At 39.5% G+C, this 15,807-nt stretch overlaps 1 protein-coding gene across 1 annotated transcript in view; it reads left to right on the forward strand.

Annotated features, from left to right (window-relative positions):
- The window catches only part of LOC140732233 (protein DBF4 homolog A-like), a 78,241-nt gene extending 67,017 nt beyond the window's left edge, over positions 1-11,224 (forward strand). Inside the window, exons 12-13 of the mRNA XM_073054559.1 lie at positions 1,455-1,573; positions 9,590-11,224. Coding sequence (XP_072910660.1) covers positions 1,455-1,573; positions 9,590-10,775 — 1,305 coding nt within the window. The 3' untranslated portion in view covers positions 10,776-11,224. The remainder of the gene's footprint in view (positions 1-1,454; positions 1,574-9,589) is intronic.
- The last annotated feature ends 4,583 nt before the right edge of the window (positions 11,225-15,807 follow it).

Below are 15,807 nucleotides of genomic sequence, written 5' to 3' on the forward strand. Positions count from 1 at the left end.
TTTGCTGGGGCATTACTTTAACCTATACCTTGTTGCAACTTCTACTTGGGTAGAAGAAGCTAGTTGGGGAAGTGGGGATCTGATATGTAAAATGAGTAGGCACTGGTGGATAAACCAGGAGGAGGTGAGGAGGGCGAAATGGGTGATAGGGACTCAAGGAAATAATGGGAAAAGCACCAGAAGGAGGGGTGGTGGGGTCACAGGAAGTTAAAATTAACTGTGATTGGAAAATTCAGTGTTCAAACTATTGGGTTGTAGATTATCCAAGCAGAATATAATGTGGTGTTGTCTAGTTTGCATTAGGCTTTGCCCTGGCACTGGAGAAGGCTGAAGGTGAACAGGTTGGTGTGGGAATAGGAAGCTAGAGTTGCATACAGCTCGGAGCTTGAGGTTGCTATTGCAGAATGAGTACATTGTTCTGAAAATCATTTGTTTAGTGCATGAGAATAAGCACAGATGAGGTGATCACTGTCACTCCTGTTTCACCACTCCCTCTTCCTTTTTTACCCCACAGATACTATGTGACCCACTGAGTTCCACCAGCAGTTTGTAGCGCCCCTGGTAGTTCTAGACTCCCAAACTTTATATGTGAAGCTATGCAAGGAAATTTTGAGGATTGGTCATTCTACAACTGATATCCTTTGAATTTCTGCTTCTGTTTACTATTGTGTTAAGTGATGACATTTAAGTACAGAATCAGAATCACTGGCATATGTTGGGAATTTGTTGTTTTATGACAGCAGTACAATGCAATATATAATAAAAACAACTATAAATTACAATAAATACATATAAAATATAAAATTAAATAAGTAGTGCAAAAAAGAGGAGAAAATAGTGTTCATGGATTCAATGCCCATTCAGAAATCTGATGGCAGAAGGGAAGAAGCTGTTCCTGAAATGTGGAGTGTGCCTTCCGGCTCCTTCCTGCACCACTTCCTTGATGGTAGCAATGAGAAGAGAAATGTCCTGTGTGATGGGGTTCCTTAATGAAGAATGCTGCCTTTTTCTTTATTTATTGAGATACAGCGCAGAATAGGCCCTTCTGGCCCTTCAGTCTGCACTGCACAGCAACCCCTGATTTAACCCTAGTCTAATCATGGGACTATCTGAAATTACCATCTAACCTATTAATAACCAGTACACCTTTGGATAGTGGAGGAAACCAGAGCACTCGGTGGAAACCCATGCATTCCATAGGGCGTATGTACAGAGTATGTACGGGCAGTATGTTGGGACCAATCAATTAAAAATATTCAAGAAAGAGATGAATGTACGCATTTTAGAAAACTAAGGTGATGAGATGATACGGGGAGATAGAAGGAACAGGGTGCTTGTATGGCTCATTAGCCGTGATAGATCTACTTTTGAACAGATTCAGCAAGTTTTGATATTTTGATAATTCTGCTATTGTAACATTGTTTTTGTCTGATCCTGTTTTCTTTTTAAATTAGCATCTGAAAAGCGAGCATCATAGAAGGTTCTCAGAGAGCACCGAATTTGATGTTGTGGATAAAATAATTTCCCAGTTTGACTGTGACTTTGTAGAGTTTCAAAAAGATAAGGTAAAAAGGTAAGAAAGATATTTTCTGCTTTGGATTACATGAGAAAAAAATATTAATGTCAGAATCGTACTTAAAGAGATAGTCCCTGAAGACTACCCAAAAAGAGCTTATCCTTTGATGTCTGCTTTCCATTGATAGAGCATCTATAGTTAACTGGTTTTATCATGTTTATTGATCAATTTTTAGACATTTCTAGGAAATTCCTTAATCTTTACTTAAACATAAAGTCCATGAAGTTTAATATGACTTTCTTCAAAACTGAGTGTTACTTTCCATTGCCATTCACTGTAACATAGTTAACCACATCAAACTCTTACATCACCCTCTGGGCTCTTGTCATGGTTGCACCCAGCATACCTGTAGAAGTGGTTCCTCCACCAGATCAAATGGTCTTCGCATGTATTAGCAGTACGTATAAAAAGTATTCACCCCTGGGAAGTTTTCATGTTTCATTTTTTTTCACAATATTGAATCATGGCGAATTTAATTTGGCTTTTTTGAAACTGATCAACAGAAAAAGACTCATTCGTTTCAAAGTGAAAACAGATCTCTACAAAGTAATCTAAATTAATCACAAATATAAAACACAAAATAATTGATTACTTATGTATTCATCCCCTTCAAGTCAATATTTAGGAGATGGACCTTTGGCAACAATTACAGCCTTGAGTCTGTGTGGATAAGACTCTATCAACTTTGCACATCTGGACACTGCAATTTTTCCTCATTCTCCTTTACAAAACTGCTCAAGCTCTGTCAGATTGCATGGGGATTGTGAATGAACAGCCTTTTCAAGTTCAGCCACAAAATCTTAATTGGATTGAGGTCTGGAATCTGACTTGACCACTCCAGGACATTAATTTCTTGTTTTTAAGCTATTCCTATGTAGCTTTGGCTTATGCTTGAGGTCATTGTCTTGCTGGAAAACAAATCTTCTCCCGATTCACAGTTCTCTTGCAGACTGCATCCGGTTTTCCTCCAGGGTTTCCCTGTATTTTACCCCCTACCTTAAAAAGCCTTCCAGGGCTTGCTGCAGTGAAGCATCCTCACAGCATGATGCTGCCACCACCATCCTTCACCGTAGGGGTGGTATGTTTTTGATGATGTGCAGTGTTTGGCTTATGGCCAAAATGCTCTATTTTGGATTCATCAGACCATAGAACCTCCCTCTGGCTGACTTCAGAGTCTCCCACCTGCTTTCTGGCAAACTCCTAGCCAAGATTTCTTGTGGGGTTTTTTCCAACAGTGGCTTTCTCTTTGCCACTCTCCCATAAACCTGCAATGGTGAAGCCTCCGGGCAAAGGTTGTTGTATGTGGAGTCTGTCACTTCTCAGCTTCTGAAGCTTGAAACTCCTCCAGAGTTATCATAGGTCTCTTGGTGTCCTCCCTCACTAGTCCCCTTCTTGCATGGTCCCTCAGTTTTTGAGGACAGCCTGTTCTAGGCAGGTTTACAGCTGTGCCATATTCTTTCTATTTCTTGATGATTGACTTAACTGTACTCCAGGGGATATTCTGTGACTTAGAAATTTTCTTGTATCCATCTGCTGACTTGTGCTTTTCAATAACCTTTTCACAGAGTTACTTGGAGTGTTCTTTTCTCTTTGTGGTGTTGTTTTTGCCAGGATACTGACTCACCAGCAGTTGGAGCTTCCAGATACAGGTGTATTTTTACTACAATCAATTGAAATACATTGACTGCACGTAGGTCTCCAAAAACAGATCTCCTTTTAACTAAGTATGTGACTTCTAAAACCAATTGGCTGCACCAGTGATGATTTGGTGTGTCTCATAAAAGGGGGTGAATACTTATGCAATCAATTATTTTGTGTGTTATTAATTTAGATCACTTTGTAGAGAACTGTTTTCACTTTGACACGAATAAGTCTTTTTCAGTTGATCAGTGTCAAAAAAATCAAAATTAAATCCACTGCGATTTAATGTCGTGAAACAATAAAACATGAAAACTTCCACGGGGGGTTGAATACTTTTTGATAGGCAATATATATTGAGCATTCAGTGTTGAAAGTACACATAAGGTACTTCATCGAGAACATTGTGGATTTCACCAAGGAAAGGGTAGTAGGAGTTTTGAGGTACAGGAAGGAGAATGTAGGAATGAGTCTGGAGGTTTGATAGGAGACAAACTCATGTGAGTAGAAATAAAATGAGGAAAGCATAGGTAAGAGAACTAGCTGATGTTCCATTCTTGCTCTCTTCCTCACTTAAATGTTACTACTCTTTGATAGGATCCTCAGATAAGTGTCATCTTATGTATATTTACTGCCCAACTGCATGTCCAACAACCTCTTTGAATTCTATTGTCAATCCATAATAGATAGATAGGATTGTTGCAGAAGATTGGCAAAATTAATTATATTAGTTTTCATAACTTGCAGAAGTACTCTTGCTATAGTAGCTACTCACAAACAACACCACTTAGAGACTATGCGGGGGGGGGGGGGGGGGTTAATCCTGTATGACATGTTTTCCTGTCCAATCCAGTAGCAAGGCTCCAAAGCTGAAGAATATGTTCAATCTTTATTAAAAAACTAGCAAAGCAAATAATCTCAAAGCGGTAAAAACTAATGAAACTCAAACTGGCGATGTAACAAAATAAACTGTTTTAGTGTATTAAACATACCTAAGCTTTCTTCAATGCAATTAAGCATACTTAAGTGGACTTTTGTGAAATTAAGCAATTTTAAATGCAATTAAGTGGTCAACAAAAAAGATGTCACCCTGGCTCACTTACTAAATCTACTGAACTTCAAAGACAAAGCATGACTACTATTAAACTCTTTGTTTCTACCATGCCCCCACCCAAGTGACTACTATAATACACTTACAACACAAAATACAATGCAGATAGAAAATAGGTACATGGCTCCTATAGTTGCCAATTCTACCACCTTAACAGTTGTCCATTCATCTGAACAAGGTACATGTTTTCAGCAACCTGCTCAACCCATTTATGTCAACTCCTTAACAAATCAAGAAGATTAAATATCTTCATTGATATTTTTCTCCTGCTGTTAGTTCACAGCCATCCACATCTTGGTTGTGCTCCTACTACCAACATTTGCATGATCCCTGTGTTCTGTTGTAAAAATTCATTATTTGAATGTGGATGCTTTTATCAATGTCATCATTTACTGCCACTTTCAAGAATATGAGCTCTGGATCGCTGCCCTGGACTACTGCAGCTACTTGATACCAAGGACTGGATGCTGAGGACTTTTTCAAGACAGGTCACTTGTTTTGTGGTACTTAGCCCCATCCTATCAGTGTAATTTTCTGTGGCCTTTAAGACCTAGTTCACTATGGTCAATATTCTGACAGACACCCTTTTTATTTTCCCTTATTTCTGCTCTAACATCGGTGATAAAGTTTAGGGGAACTTTTTACGTAAACTTGAGGACTTATCTCCATTAATTCTTCAAGAATTGTTTGGTGTCTAGTTATACAATTTTTGTAGTTTTTTACTTTGGTTTTATGAAATGTTCCTTAGTTCAATTTATATTGTATGCACTTTAGAACACTTTAAAACACTTGAGAACTTTATAACTTATTTGTCTATAGTATGAGAGAAGAACAAATTGCATTAGCTGTGTTTACCTGATATTATGTTTATTTTATATTGGCAATGTAATAAATCTATTCATTATAATTACAAATATTTAATGTCCAAATAATTATACCTGCTTTAGTATGAAAATTAAAGATCGATTAAAATATAAGCATATTAACACACACAAAATACTGGAGGAATTCAGCAGGTCCGGCAGCTTCTATGGAGGAGAATAAAGAGTTTACTTTTCAGGCTGAGACTCTTCATCAGGACTGATAAAAAAAGAGGGAAGAAGCCAAAATAAGAGAGTGGAGGAGGGGAAGAAGTACAAAGCAGGTGACAGGTGAAACAGGTGAGAGGGAAGGTCAGTGGGTGGGAGGGTGAAGTGAGAATCTGGGTTCTCCCTCTCACTCTTCCTTTCCAGTCCTGATGAAGTGTCTCAGACTGAAATGCCAATTGTTTATTCTTCTCCACTGATACTGCCTGACCTGCTGAGTTTGTGTGTGTTGCTCTGGATTTCCAGCATTTATGAGCGTATCAGATCCACTATCTATAAAATAGCAAGTGTATTCATGAGCAATCATGAGAAAATCTGCAGATGCTGGAAATTCAAATAACACACACAAAATGCTGGTGGAACACAGCAGGCCAGGCAGCATCTATAAGAAGAAGCACTGTCAACGTTTCGGGCCGAGGCCCTTTGTCAGGACTAACTGAAAGGAGAGATACTAAGAGATTTGAAAGTAGTGGGGGGAGGGGGAAATGCAAAATGATAGGAGAAGACCGGAGGGGGTGGGATGAAGCTAAGAGCTGGAAAGGTGATTGGCGAAAGTGATACTGAGCTGGAGAAGGGAAAGGATCATGGGACGGGAGGCCTCAGGAGAAAGAAAGGGGGGGAGCACCAGAGGGAGATGGAGAACAGGCAGGGTGATGAGAAGAGCGAGAGAAATAAAACAAACAACTAAATATGTCAGGGATGGGGTAAGAAGGGGAGGAGGGGCATTAACGGAAGTTAGAGAAGTCAATGCTCATGCCATCAGGTTGGAAGCTTCCCAGCCGGTATATAAGGTGTTATTCCTCCAACCTGAGTGTGGATTCATCTTGACGGTAGAGGAGGCCATGGATAGACATATCAGAATGGGAATGGGACGTGGAATTAAAATGTGTGGCCACTGGGAGATCCTGCTTTTTCTGGCGGACCGAGCGTAGGTGTTCAGCGAAACGGTCTCCCAGTCTGCTTCGGGTCTCACCAATATATAAAAGGCCACACAGGGAGCACCGGACGCAGTATACCGCACCAGCCGACTCACAGGTGAAGTGTCACCTCACCTTGAAGGACTGTCTGGGGCCCTGAATGGTGGTGAGGGAGGAAGTGTAAGGGCAGGTGTAGCACTTGTTCCGCTTACAAGGATAAGTGCCAGGAGGGAGATCGGTGGGAAGGGATGGGGGTCCCGAGTGGATAAGGGAGTCGCGTAGGGAGCGATCCCTGCGGAAAGCAGAAAGGGGGGGGGGAGGGAAAGATGTGCTTGGTAGTGGGATCCCGTTGGAGGTGGCGGAAGTTACAGAGAATTATACATTGAACCTGTAGGCTGGTGGGGTGGTAGGTGAGGACAAGGGGAACCCTATCCTGAATGGGGTGGCGGGTGGATGGGGTGAGGGCAGATGTGCGGGAAATGGGAGAGATGCGTTTGAAAGCAGAGTTGATGGTGGAAGAAGGGAAGCCCCTTTGTTTAAAAAAGGAAGACATCTCCTTCGTCCTGGAACGAAAAGCCTCATCCTGAGAGCAGATGCGGCGGAGAGAGAGGAATTGTGAGAAGGGGATAGCATTTTTGCAAGAGACAGGGTGGGAAGAGGAATAGTCCAGGTAGCTGTGAAAGTCTGTAGGCTTATAGTAGATATTAGTAGATAGGCCATCTCCAGAGATGGAGACAGAAAGATCAAGAAAGGGGAGGGAGGTGTCGGAAATGGACCAGGTAAATTTGAGGGCAGGGTGAAAGTTGGAGGCAAAGTTAATGAAGTCAATGAGCTCAGCATGCGTGCAAGAGGCAGCGCCAATGCAGTCGTCGATATAGCGAAGGAAAAGAGGGGGATGGATACCTGTATAGCCTTGGAACATGGACTGTTCCACAAAGCCAACAAAAAGGTAGGCATAACTGGGACCCATGCGGGTGCCCATGGCTACACCCTTGGTTTGGAGGAAGTGGGAGGAGCCAAAGGAGAAATTATTGAGAGTAAGAACTAATTCCGCTAGATGGAGGGGAGTGGTGGTAGAGGGGAATTGGTTAGGTCTGGAATCCAAAAAGAAGCGAAGAACTTTGAGACCTTCCTGGTGGGGGATGGAGGTATATAGGGACTGGACGTCCATGGTGAAAATAAGGCGGTGGGGGCCAGGGAACTTAAAATCATTGAAAAAATTCAAAGCGTGAGAAGTGACACGAATATTGGTGGGAAGAGATTGAACAAGGGGGGATAAGACAGTGTCAAGGTATGCAGAAATGAGTTCGGTGGGGCAGGAGCAAGCTGAGACAATAGGTCTACCTGGACAGGCAGGTTTGTGGATCTTGGGTAGGAGGTAGAAACGGGAAGTGCGGGATATGGGAACTATGAGGTTTGTGGCAGTGGATGGGAGATCCCCAGAGCTGATAAGGTTGGTGATGGTATAGGAGACAGTGGCCTGGTGCTCCTTAGTGGGGTCATGATCAAGAGGAGGTATCAGAGAGTTGTCACTGTGCCTCGACCAGGTAGAGATCAGTACGCCAGACAACAACAGCTCCCCCCTTATCAGCGGGTTTTATAGTGAGGTTGGGATTGGTGTGGAGGGAGTGGAGAGCAGAGCGTTCAGAAGGAGTTAGGTTGGAATTGGAACAGGGTGTGGTGAAGTTGAGACGGTTGATGTCCCGTCGGCAATTAGCAATAAAGAGATCTAGAGCAGGAAGAAGACCAGAGCGGGGTGTCCATGAAGAGAAGGAGGGTTGAAGACTGGAGAAGGGGTCATCGGTGGGGGCAGGAGAGTCCTTGCCAAAGAAGTAAGCTCGGAGACGGAGCCGGCGGAAGAAGAGTTCAGCGTCATGGCATATGCGGAACTCGCTGAGGTGTGGGCGAAGGGGGACAAAGCTGCGGCCCGTACTGAGGACAGAGCACTCTGCCTCAGAGAGTTGAAGGTCGGAGGGAATGGTAAAGACCCATCACGGATGAGGAATCCCACTACCAAACACATCTTTCCCTCCCTCTCCCTTTCTGCAGGGATTGCTCCCTACGCAACTCCCTTGTCCACTCGTCGTCGTCCCCATCCCTTCCCACCGATCTCCCTCCTGGCACTTATCCTTGTAAGTGGAACAAGTGCTACACCTGCCCTTACACTTCCTCCCTCACCACCTTTCAGGGCCCCAGACAGTCCTTCCAGGTGAGGTGACACTTCACCTGTGAGTCGGCTGGTGTGGTATACTACGTCCGGTGCTCCCGGTGTGGCCTTTTATATATTGGTGAGACCCGACGCAGACTGGGAGACCGTTTCGCTGAACACCTGTGCTCGGTCCGCCAGAGAAAGCAGGATCTCCCAGTGGCCACACATTTTAATTCCACGTCCCATTCCCATTCTGATATGTCTATCCATGGCCTCCTCTACCGTCAAGATGAGTCCACACTCAGGTTGGAGGAACAACACCTTATATACCGGTTGGGTAGCCTCCAACCTGATGGCATGAGCATTGACTTCTCTAACTTCCGTTAATGCCCCTCCTCCCCTTCTTACCCCATCCCTGACATATTTAGTTGTTTTTTTTCTCTCTTTCTCTGCCCATCACCCTGCCTGTTCTCCATCTGCCTCCCCCCCTCCCCCTTTCTTTATCCCGAGGCCTCCCATCCCATGATCCTTTTCCTTCTCCAGCTCTGTATCACTTTCACCAATCACCTTTCCAGCTCTTAGCTTCATCCCACTCCCTCCGGTCTTCTCCTATCATTTTGCATTTCCCCCTCCCCCCACTACTTTCAAATCTCTTAGTATCTCTCCTTTCAGTTAGTCCTGACAAAGGGTCTTGGCCCGAAACGTCGACAGTGCTTCTTCCTATAGATGCTGCCTGGCCTGCTGTGTTCCACCAGCATTTTGTGTGTGTTGAGTGCATTCATGACATTGTCTTACCTTTATAAAAGCCATCACTTTGTCACAAGTAACATTTTCTCACATGTAATATCAAATACCTTTTTTATTGAATGCCAAGTTTTCAATAAGCCTAAATAATTGCTTTTAAGACTAAGCCATGAAGTGGGTATCTTTATCCAAACTACGTCAAGTTAAACTATTACTTCTTTATCCCCCTTCTAAAATAATGAAATGCAAGTTTTCACTGATGTGGCAGAAATCATTGCTACGATAATGATTGTTTAACTTGTTGCTTAATAATTAAGGATTTTGAAAATTAGAATCTGATTTTAACAAAAGTATTTTCTTTATGTTTAGGACAAAGTTTACCAGTGGTGTGCACACACAAGCTTTCTCCAAAATAAATACCACAGAGCTACACGATGAGTTTCAAAGACCACATAAAGAGCATATGGAAGAAAATAAATTTGCCATATCATGGAGAATAAAGAATAATGAACAAGTTAGTGGATGGGAAAATAAACCAAGTAGTTTGTCTTTTCAATTAAAGGAAATTGTGTCTTCAGGCACCTTAAATTCACCTAACCAGTTTTTGCCTTTGTCTACACAAAGTCACGTTAGCATTTCTGACATGGGTGATAGATTCACCTTTGGTAATAGCAAGTCTTTCAGAGAGGGCAAAGTTTCCTCTGAAAATCAGACAAAAAGCAGGACTTTCCATAGTACATCTTTGTGTCCAACACAAGAAGGTTGTTCCATGATTTCAAAGCTTTATACTTCGGAAGAGTTGCATCATTTTGTAAGATTGCCAGACAAGGAGAGATCACCATCTATTGCTGAAGAATCCTCACATAAGCAACCATTCGACGAAGACGTACGTGGAAATAGGCCACAGTCAGACTTCGCTGTATGTTCTGACAGTGACAAAAACATAACTAACCTGCAGACGGCATCAAAGATTAATTTACAGGAAAAGTGCAAAGAACAGAAAAATGCAGAACGAGTTTCTGAGTATTATGGGGTAACTGACTGTGGTTCACCTTTCAATGCAGCAGTTCCTGTTAAAAATCCGTCTGACTCTCTCCAGAAACGATTTATTTTAGGCAAAGACAGAAATGAAAATCCAAGAGAAGGATCCACATGTGAAATAATGTCCACAGATAATGCCATTGCACATAAAATAACTGAAGTTCATTCTGTACGGTCCTCTTCACCTTTTAAGAAATTGCATAAGAAAGTGCGATTTTCTGCTGGATATGGAAGAAGTAAAAAGAAGGCTCAGAATCACAGAATGGAAATATGTATACTTTCAAAGGAAAATTGTTTGGCAGATGAAGATAAGACTCCTAGTTTGCCATCAAAAAGTTTACTGGAATTATTTCAAACCAGTGAAGGCAGTGATTCTGAGTTTCCAGGTTTTACAGAACATTCATCTCAGAAAATGTCAGAATTGGAAAGAGACTTAATGGATAATGATCAGTCAAAGAATGTTCTGTCGCTGTTTACCTATTCATCATCTTTATCATCTTTTCTTGGTTTCTAGGGCAATGTATATGGAAGTCTTTGTTTCAAGGACAGAATGTGTATGCAGTCGAGAGTTTTATTTCTGTTCCAATTTTGCAAAAATTTGAGTTTGGTTATAGTCTTTCCACTTGATCATTTTAATATGCCTATTAGGTTTGGAAATAAATAATAAATGCTGCCTACCTACTGCTTTAAGAACAAGGAGTCAATTTAGATTTTTTTCTAGTTCTTTTCATATTATATTCAATTTTAAATTATAGTAAAAATTTCCCTTCAAATTAAAGAACGGTTGGCTAACAGTATTAATAGTTTCTATTGCATTTCAATTGCCACAAATGAATTTGTATTTTATTACAGAAAGTTCAAACCCAATACTGTTATAAGCTTGATTACATGTAAGTATGTCCTTGTAACAGTGCTAATCAGTACTTCAATAAAGCTATCCCTCTTGGGAGCATAGATTTGTAAAGTAGGTTGATGGGATTAAAAGCATCTCCAAGTATATGGAATTATATTGGGTAACATCAAAGTCTTAGAACTTGGTAGTCTTTCAGTGAAATGCATGTACCAAGAAGAGGTACTAGAAATGTCATACTTTTGATGTTCCAGTGCATCTTTGAAGTACAGCTGAGTTGAAGAACCTTTACTCTGAATATAATCTGTGTTGTAGTTAAGCACAGAATATTAATTGTAAAACTTGATACAAAAACTTTGGATGTTTCATTTCGCAGTTTTAACTTTCTTGCAAATGGGGAGAATCTTTGGAGCTCTCCATCCCATGTGGTTGTAGAGGCTAGGTCATTGTCGGTATGTAAAGAAGAAATAACTATTTTGTTGAACGATGAAGAATTGAGAACTATGGGGAACTGGCACAGAAGAGAAGTTGATAAGAAGTTAGCCATGATAATATTGAATGAAGTAGCAGGCTTGAGGGTCCGATTAGTCTCCTGCACATTTTGTCATGTTCCTATGTTAATATCTACCTGAGAGCATTCAGACCCAATAACAAATCTACGGTACTTCAATTAAAGCAGTAATCAGTCAAGAATTATAATAGCAATTGATTGTACTCTTCTCTATAGTGATACATCTCAAAACATTTTGCCTTTAAAATTGCATCAATTCTTTTAGGAAAACTGTCGTGCAGTTTTATAAGAAAATTGGCTGGTAGGTTGTTCCAAGCATTTGAAAATTTGCCACAGTTCTTCTGCAGACTTTGGGTGTCTTGTTTGCTTGCTTCTTTATCTCCAGGCACGGAGATGATGTTGAGATCTCGAGGCCATACCATCTGTTGCAGAACTCCTTCAAAATTCTGCCATATATATGAAGAAATTTTAGAATCAATAATATCAGAAAAGGATTTAGAAATGAAAATTGGTACCACCTGAAATAGATACCGAAATTTAGGTAAAATAATCATCTTAATAGTATTAATTCTACTAATCAATGATAAGGACAGTGGGGACCATTTAGTAAGCAGTTGTTTAACATGATCAATTAAAGGTAAAAAGTTAACTTTAAGTAGATCCTTATGCTTCTTAGTAATTTTAACACCCAAATAAGTAATCAGTAACCAGTCTGAATGGTGATTGTCTATAGATTGGAGCTTGCATATTTAATAGGAAAAACTCACTCTTGTTAAGATTCAATTTATAACCAGAAAAACTGCTAAACTGAGCAAGTAGTGATATTATTGCAGGGCTGGATTTCTCTGGGTTAGAGATATATAGTAACAGGTCATCTGCATATAGTGATACCTTATGTATCTCATTCCCACAAATAATGCAAAATATATTGGGTGAATCACGAAGAGTGATTGCCAAGGGCTCCAAGGCAATATCAAATAGTAAGGGACTCACGGGACAACCCTGTCTAGTACCTCGAAAAAGTCTGAAAAGGGGGGATCTCTGATTATTGGTAAGTACAGAAGCTAAGGGTGTATGATATATTAGCTTAATCCAAAATATAAACTTAGGGCTAAAATTACATTTCTCAAGTGTGTTAAATAAATGTTCCCATTCAACTCTATCAAACACCTTCTCAGCGTCAAGCGAAATAACACATTCTGGAGTTTTAGATGAAGAAGTATATACAATATTCATTAACCTCCTAGCATTAAAATATGGTTAACAATTTTTAATAAACCCTGTCTACTCATCAGAGACAATTTGTGGCAATAAATTTTCCAATCTATTGCCAATAATTTGGAAAAGATTTTGGAGTCTACGTTCAACAAGGATATATGTCTATATGATGCACATTCAATGGGGTCTTTATCGTTTTTAGGAATTAAAGAAATTGATGCTTCATAAAAGGATTGTGGTAATTTACCTACAAATAAGGCATCCTCAAAGTTTCTACATAATCAAGGAGAAAGTAGATTTGAAAAAGATTTTTAAAAATTCTACTGTATACCCATCCAAACCAGGTGCTTTACCAGAATTCATTAAAGAAATTAATTTCTTTAATTCTTCTTCCATGATGGGTGCATCTAATGCTAAACGTTCATTAAGTGGTAATTTCGGAATATTCAATTTCCTTAAAAATTCATGCATTATGGTAGAATCATCAGGAAATACTGATTGGTATAAAGAGGTATAAAATACTTGAAAAGATTTATTTATTTCATCATGGTCAGTCATCAAACTACCATCCCGTTTACAAACTTTAATGATCTGACGTTTAGCCAAAGCAATTTTCAATTGGTTGGCCGATAATTTACCCGATTTATCACCATGCATATAAAATTGATCTTAGTTTTAAGTAATCGATTTTTAGTCAGGGATGTTAATAACAAACTGTTGCATCTGAAGTTCAAATCTCTTTTTTTATAAAGCTCCAGATTAGGAGCAGCAGAATTTTTTTTATCAATTTCTTTAATCTTATCCACCAGTGTACGTATTTCATTACTAATTTGTTTTTTAATCCAGCAGAATATGATATAATTTGGCCACAGATGTATACTTTAAAAGTATCCCATTATATCCCACTGGAAATTTCTTCAGTAAAGTTAGTTGAAAAGAAAAAGGCAACCTGTTCTTTAATAAAGTTAACAAAGTTTAAGTCCTGAAGTAGAGTAGAATTGAACCGCCATTGCCTAGCGCTGAAAGTTACATCAGTTAATTTGATTAATAGTTTCAAGAGCGCAAGATTGGAAATGGCGATTGCATTGTACTAACGGGCAGAACTAATTGAGAGTCGATTAAAAAGGAATCAATTCTAGAGTAATTATGATATACATGAGAAAAGAATGAAAATTCTTTATCGTTAGGATGTAAAAACCTCCAAATTTCTAAAAAAAATTCCAGAGTCAACTAAAAAGGAATGAATAAGAATAGTGGATTTGTTTGGAGGTACCTGATTGTATGCAGGCTTGTCCATTGAGGGATTCCAACAATAGTTAAAATCTCTGCCCATTATCAACATATATTCATTTAAATTAGGCAGAGATGCAAATAGATTTTTAAAGAATTCAGGATAGTTGGCATTTGGTGCATAGATATTAACCATAACAACTTTTTGGTTATAAAGTAAACCAGTAATTAATAGAAATCTACCATTCGGGTCTGAGATTGTTTCATAGTGAACAAATGAAATCGAGGAGTCTATAAAAACAGATACACCTTTCAGCTTAGCCTGTGAATTAGAGTGAAATTGTTGTTCTTTCCAAAACCTAAAAAAACCCGCTGCTTATCCTCCTTCCTCACATGAGTTTCCTGGGCAAAGATAATCTGAGCATTCAATCCATGAAAAACTTTTAAAATCTTCCGTTTAATTGGATGGTTCAAATAATTCGCATTCCATGGGGCAAAGTTAATAATATTATCCATTTTATTTGAATAAACCATATGGTATTAAAAGGGTTAACCTTCCTGCATAGGAAACTCATGAATCAGGAAGAAGGGAAAGGTTTAAAGGAAAACTGGAAGTTACAACAATTCAGACATATTTGTAGTTTCAGTTCAGCCCAAATAAAAATACTAAACTAAGGATAGCCCCACCCCCCCAACCCACAAAAGCCCGAAAACTGGCCAATAGACAGCCAGAAAGCTAACTAGAAACTCCCTTACCCCACTCTCTTGAAGGCATATCTCCAAAATTGAAAAAAAAAGATGCAAAATACCACCCAGTCAAAACATTGAAAGAGGAATGCCATATTTGCAAAGCATTTTGAAAAGCAAGATCTTGAAAAGTGAAACAGAATACAATCTTACTAATATTTCAGGGGAAAAAATCAGTCACCAGATCAGAAAAAAACTTCAAACTTTAGCAGTCCAAATCTATAAACTGGTTATTAATTTATAAACTAAATGAATACAGACACGAAAAAATTGAGAAAAATGCCATCCATAGTCAAACCATTGAGAAGGGAAAGCTATAAATGTTAAAAAAAAGATCAGCCATTTGCAAAACATTCTGAAAGGCGAGTTCTTGAAAAATGAAACAGAATACAATCTTACTAATATTTCAGAGGAAAAAAAGTCAATCACCAAATCAAATTCTTAATTATTTTCAAAAACGAACAATTGAAAATAATAAAGTAACAGAAAAAAAAAGAACCTTAAACATAGAAGATAGATAGATAGATACTTTATTCATCCCCATGGGGAAATTCAACTTTTTTCCAATGTCCCATACACTTGTTGTAGCAAAACTAATTACAATACTTAACTCAGTAAAAAATATGATATGCATCTAAATCACTATCTCAAAAAGCATTAATAATAGCTTTTAAAAAGTTCTTAAGTCCTGGCGGTAGAATTGTAAAGCCTAATGGCATTGGGGAGTATTGACCTCTTCATCCTGTCTGAGGAGCATTGCATCGATAGTAACCTGTCACTGAAACTGCTTCTCTGTCTCTGGATGGTGCTATGTAGAGGATGTTCAGAGTTATCCATAATTGACCGTAGCCTACTCAGCGCCCTTCGCTCAGCTACCGATGTTAAACTCTCCAGTACTTTGCCCACGACAGAGCCCGCCTTCCTTACCAGCTTATTAAGACGTGAGGCGTCCCTCTTCTTAATGCTTCCTCCCCAACACGCCACCACAAA

This window comes from Hemitrygon akajei, chromosome 8 (assembly GCF_048418815.1).
Source record: "Hemitrygon akajei chromosome 8, sHemAka1.3, whole genome shotgun sequence".
In the NCBI taxonomy this organism is placed as follows: Eukaryota; Metazoa; Chordata; class Chondrichthyes; order Myliobatiformes; family Dasyatidae; genus Hemitrygon; species Hemitrygon akajei.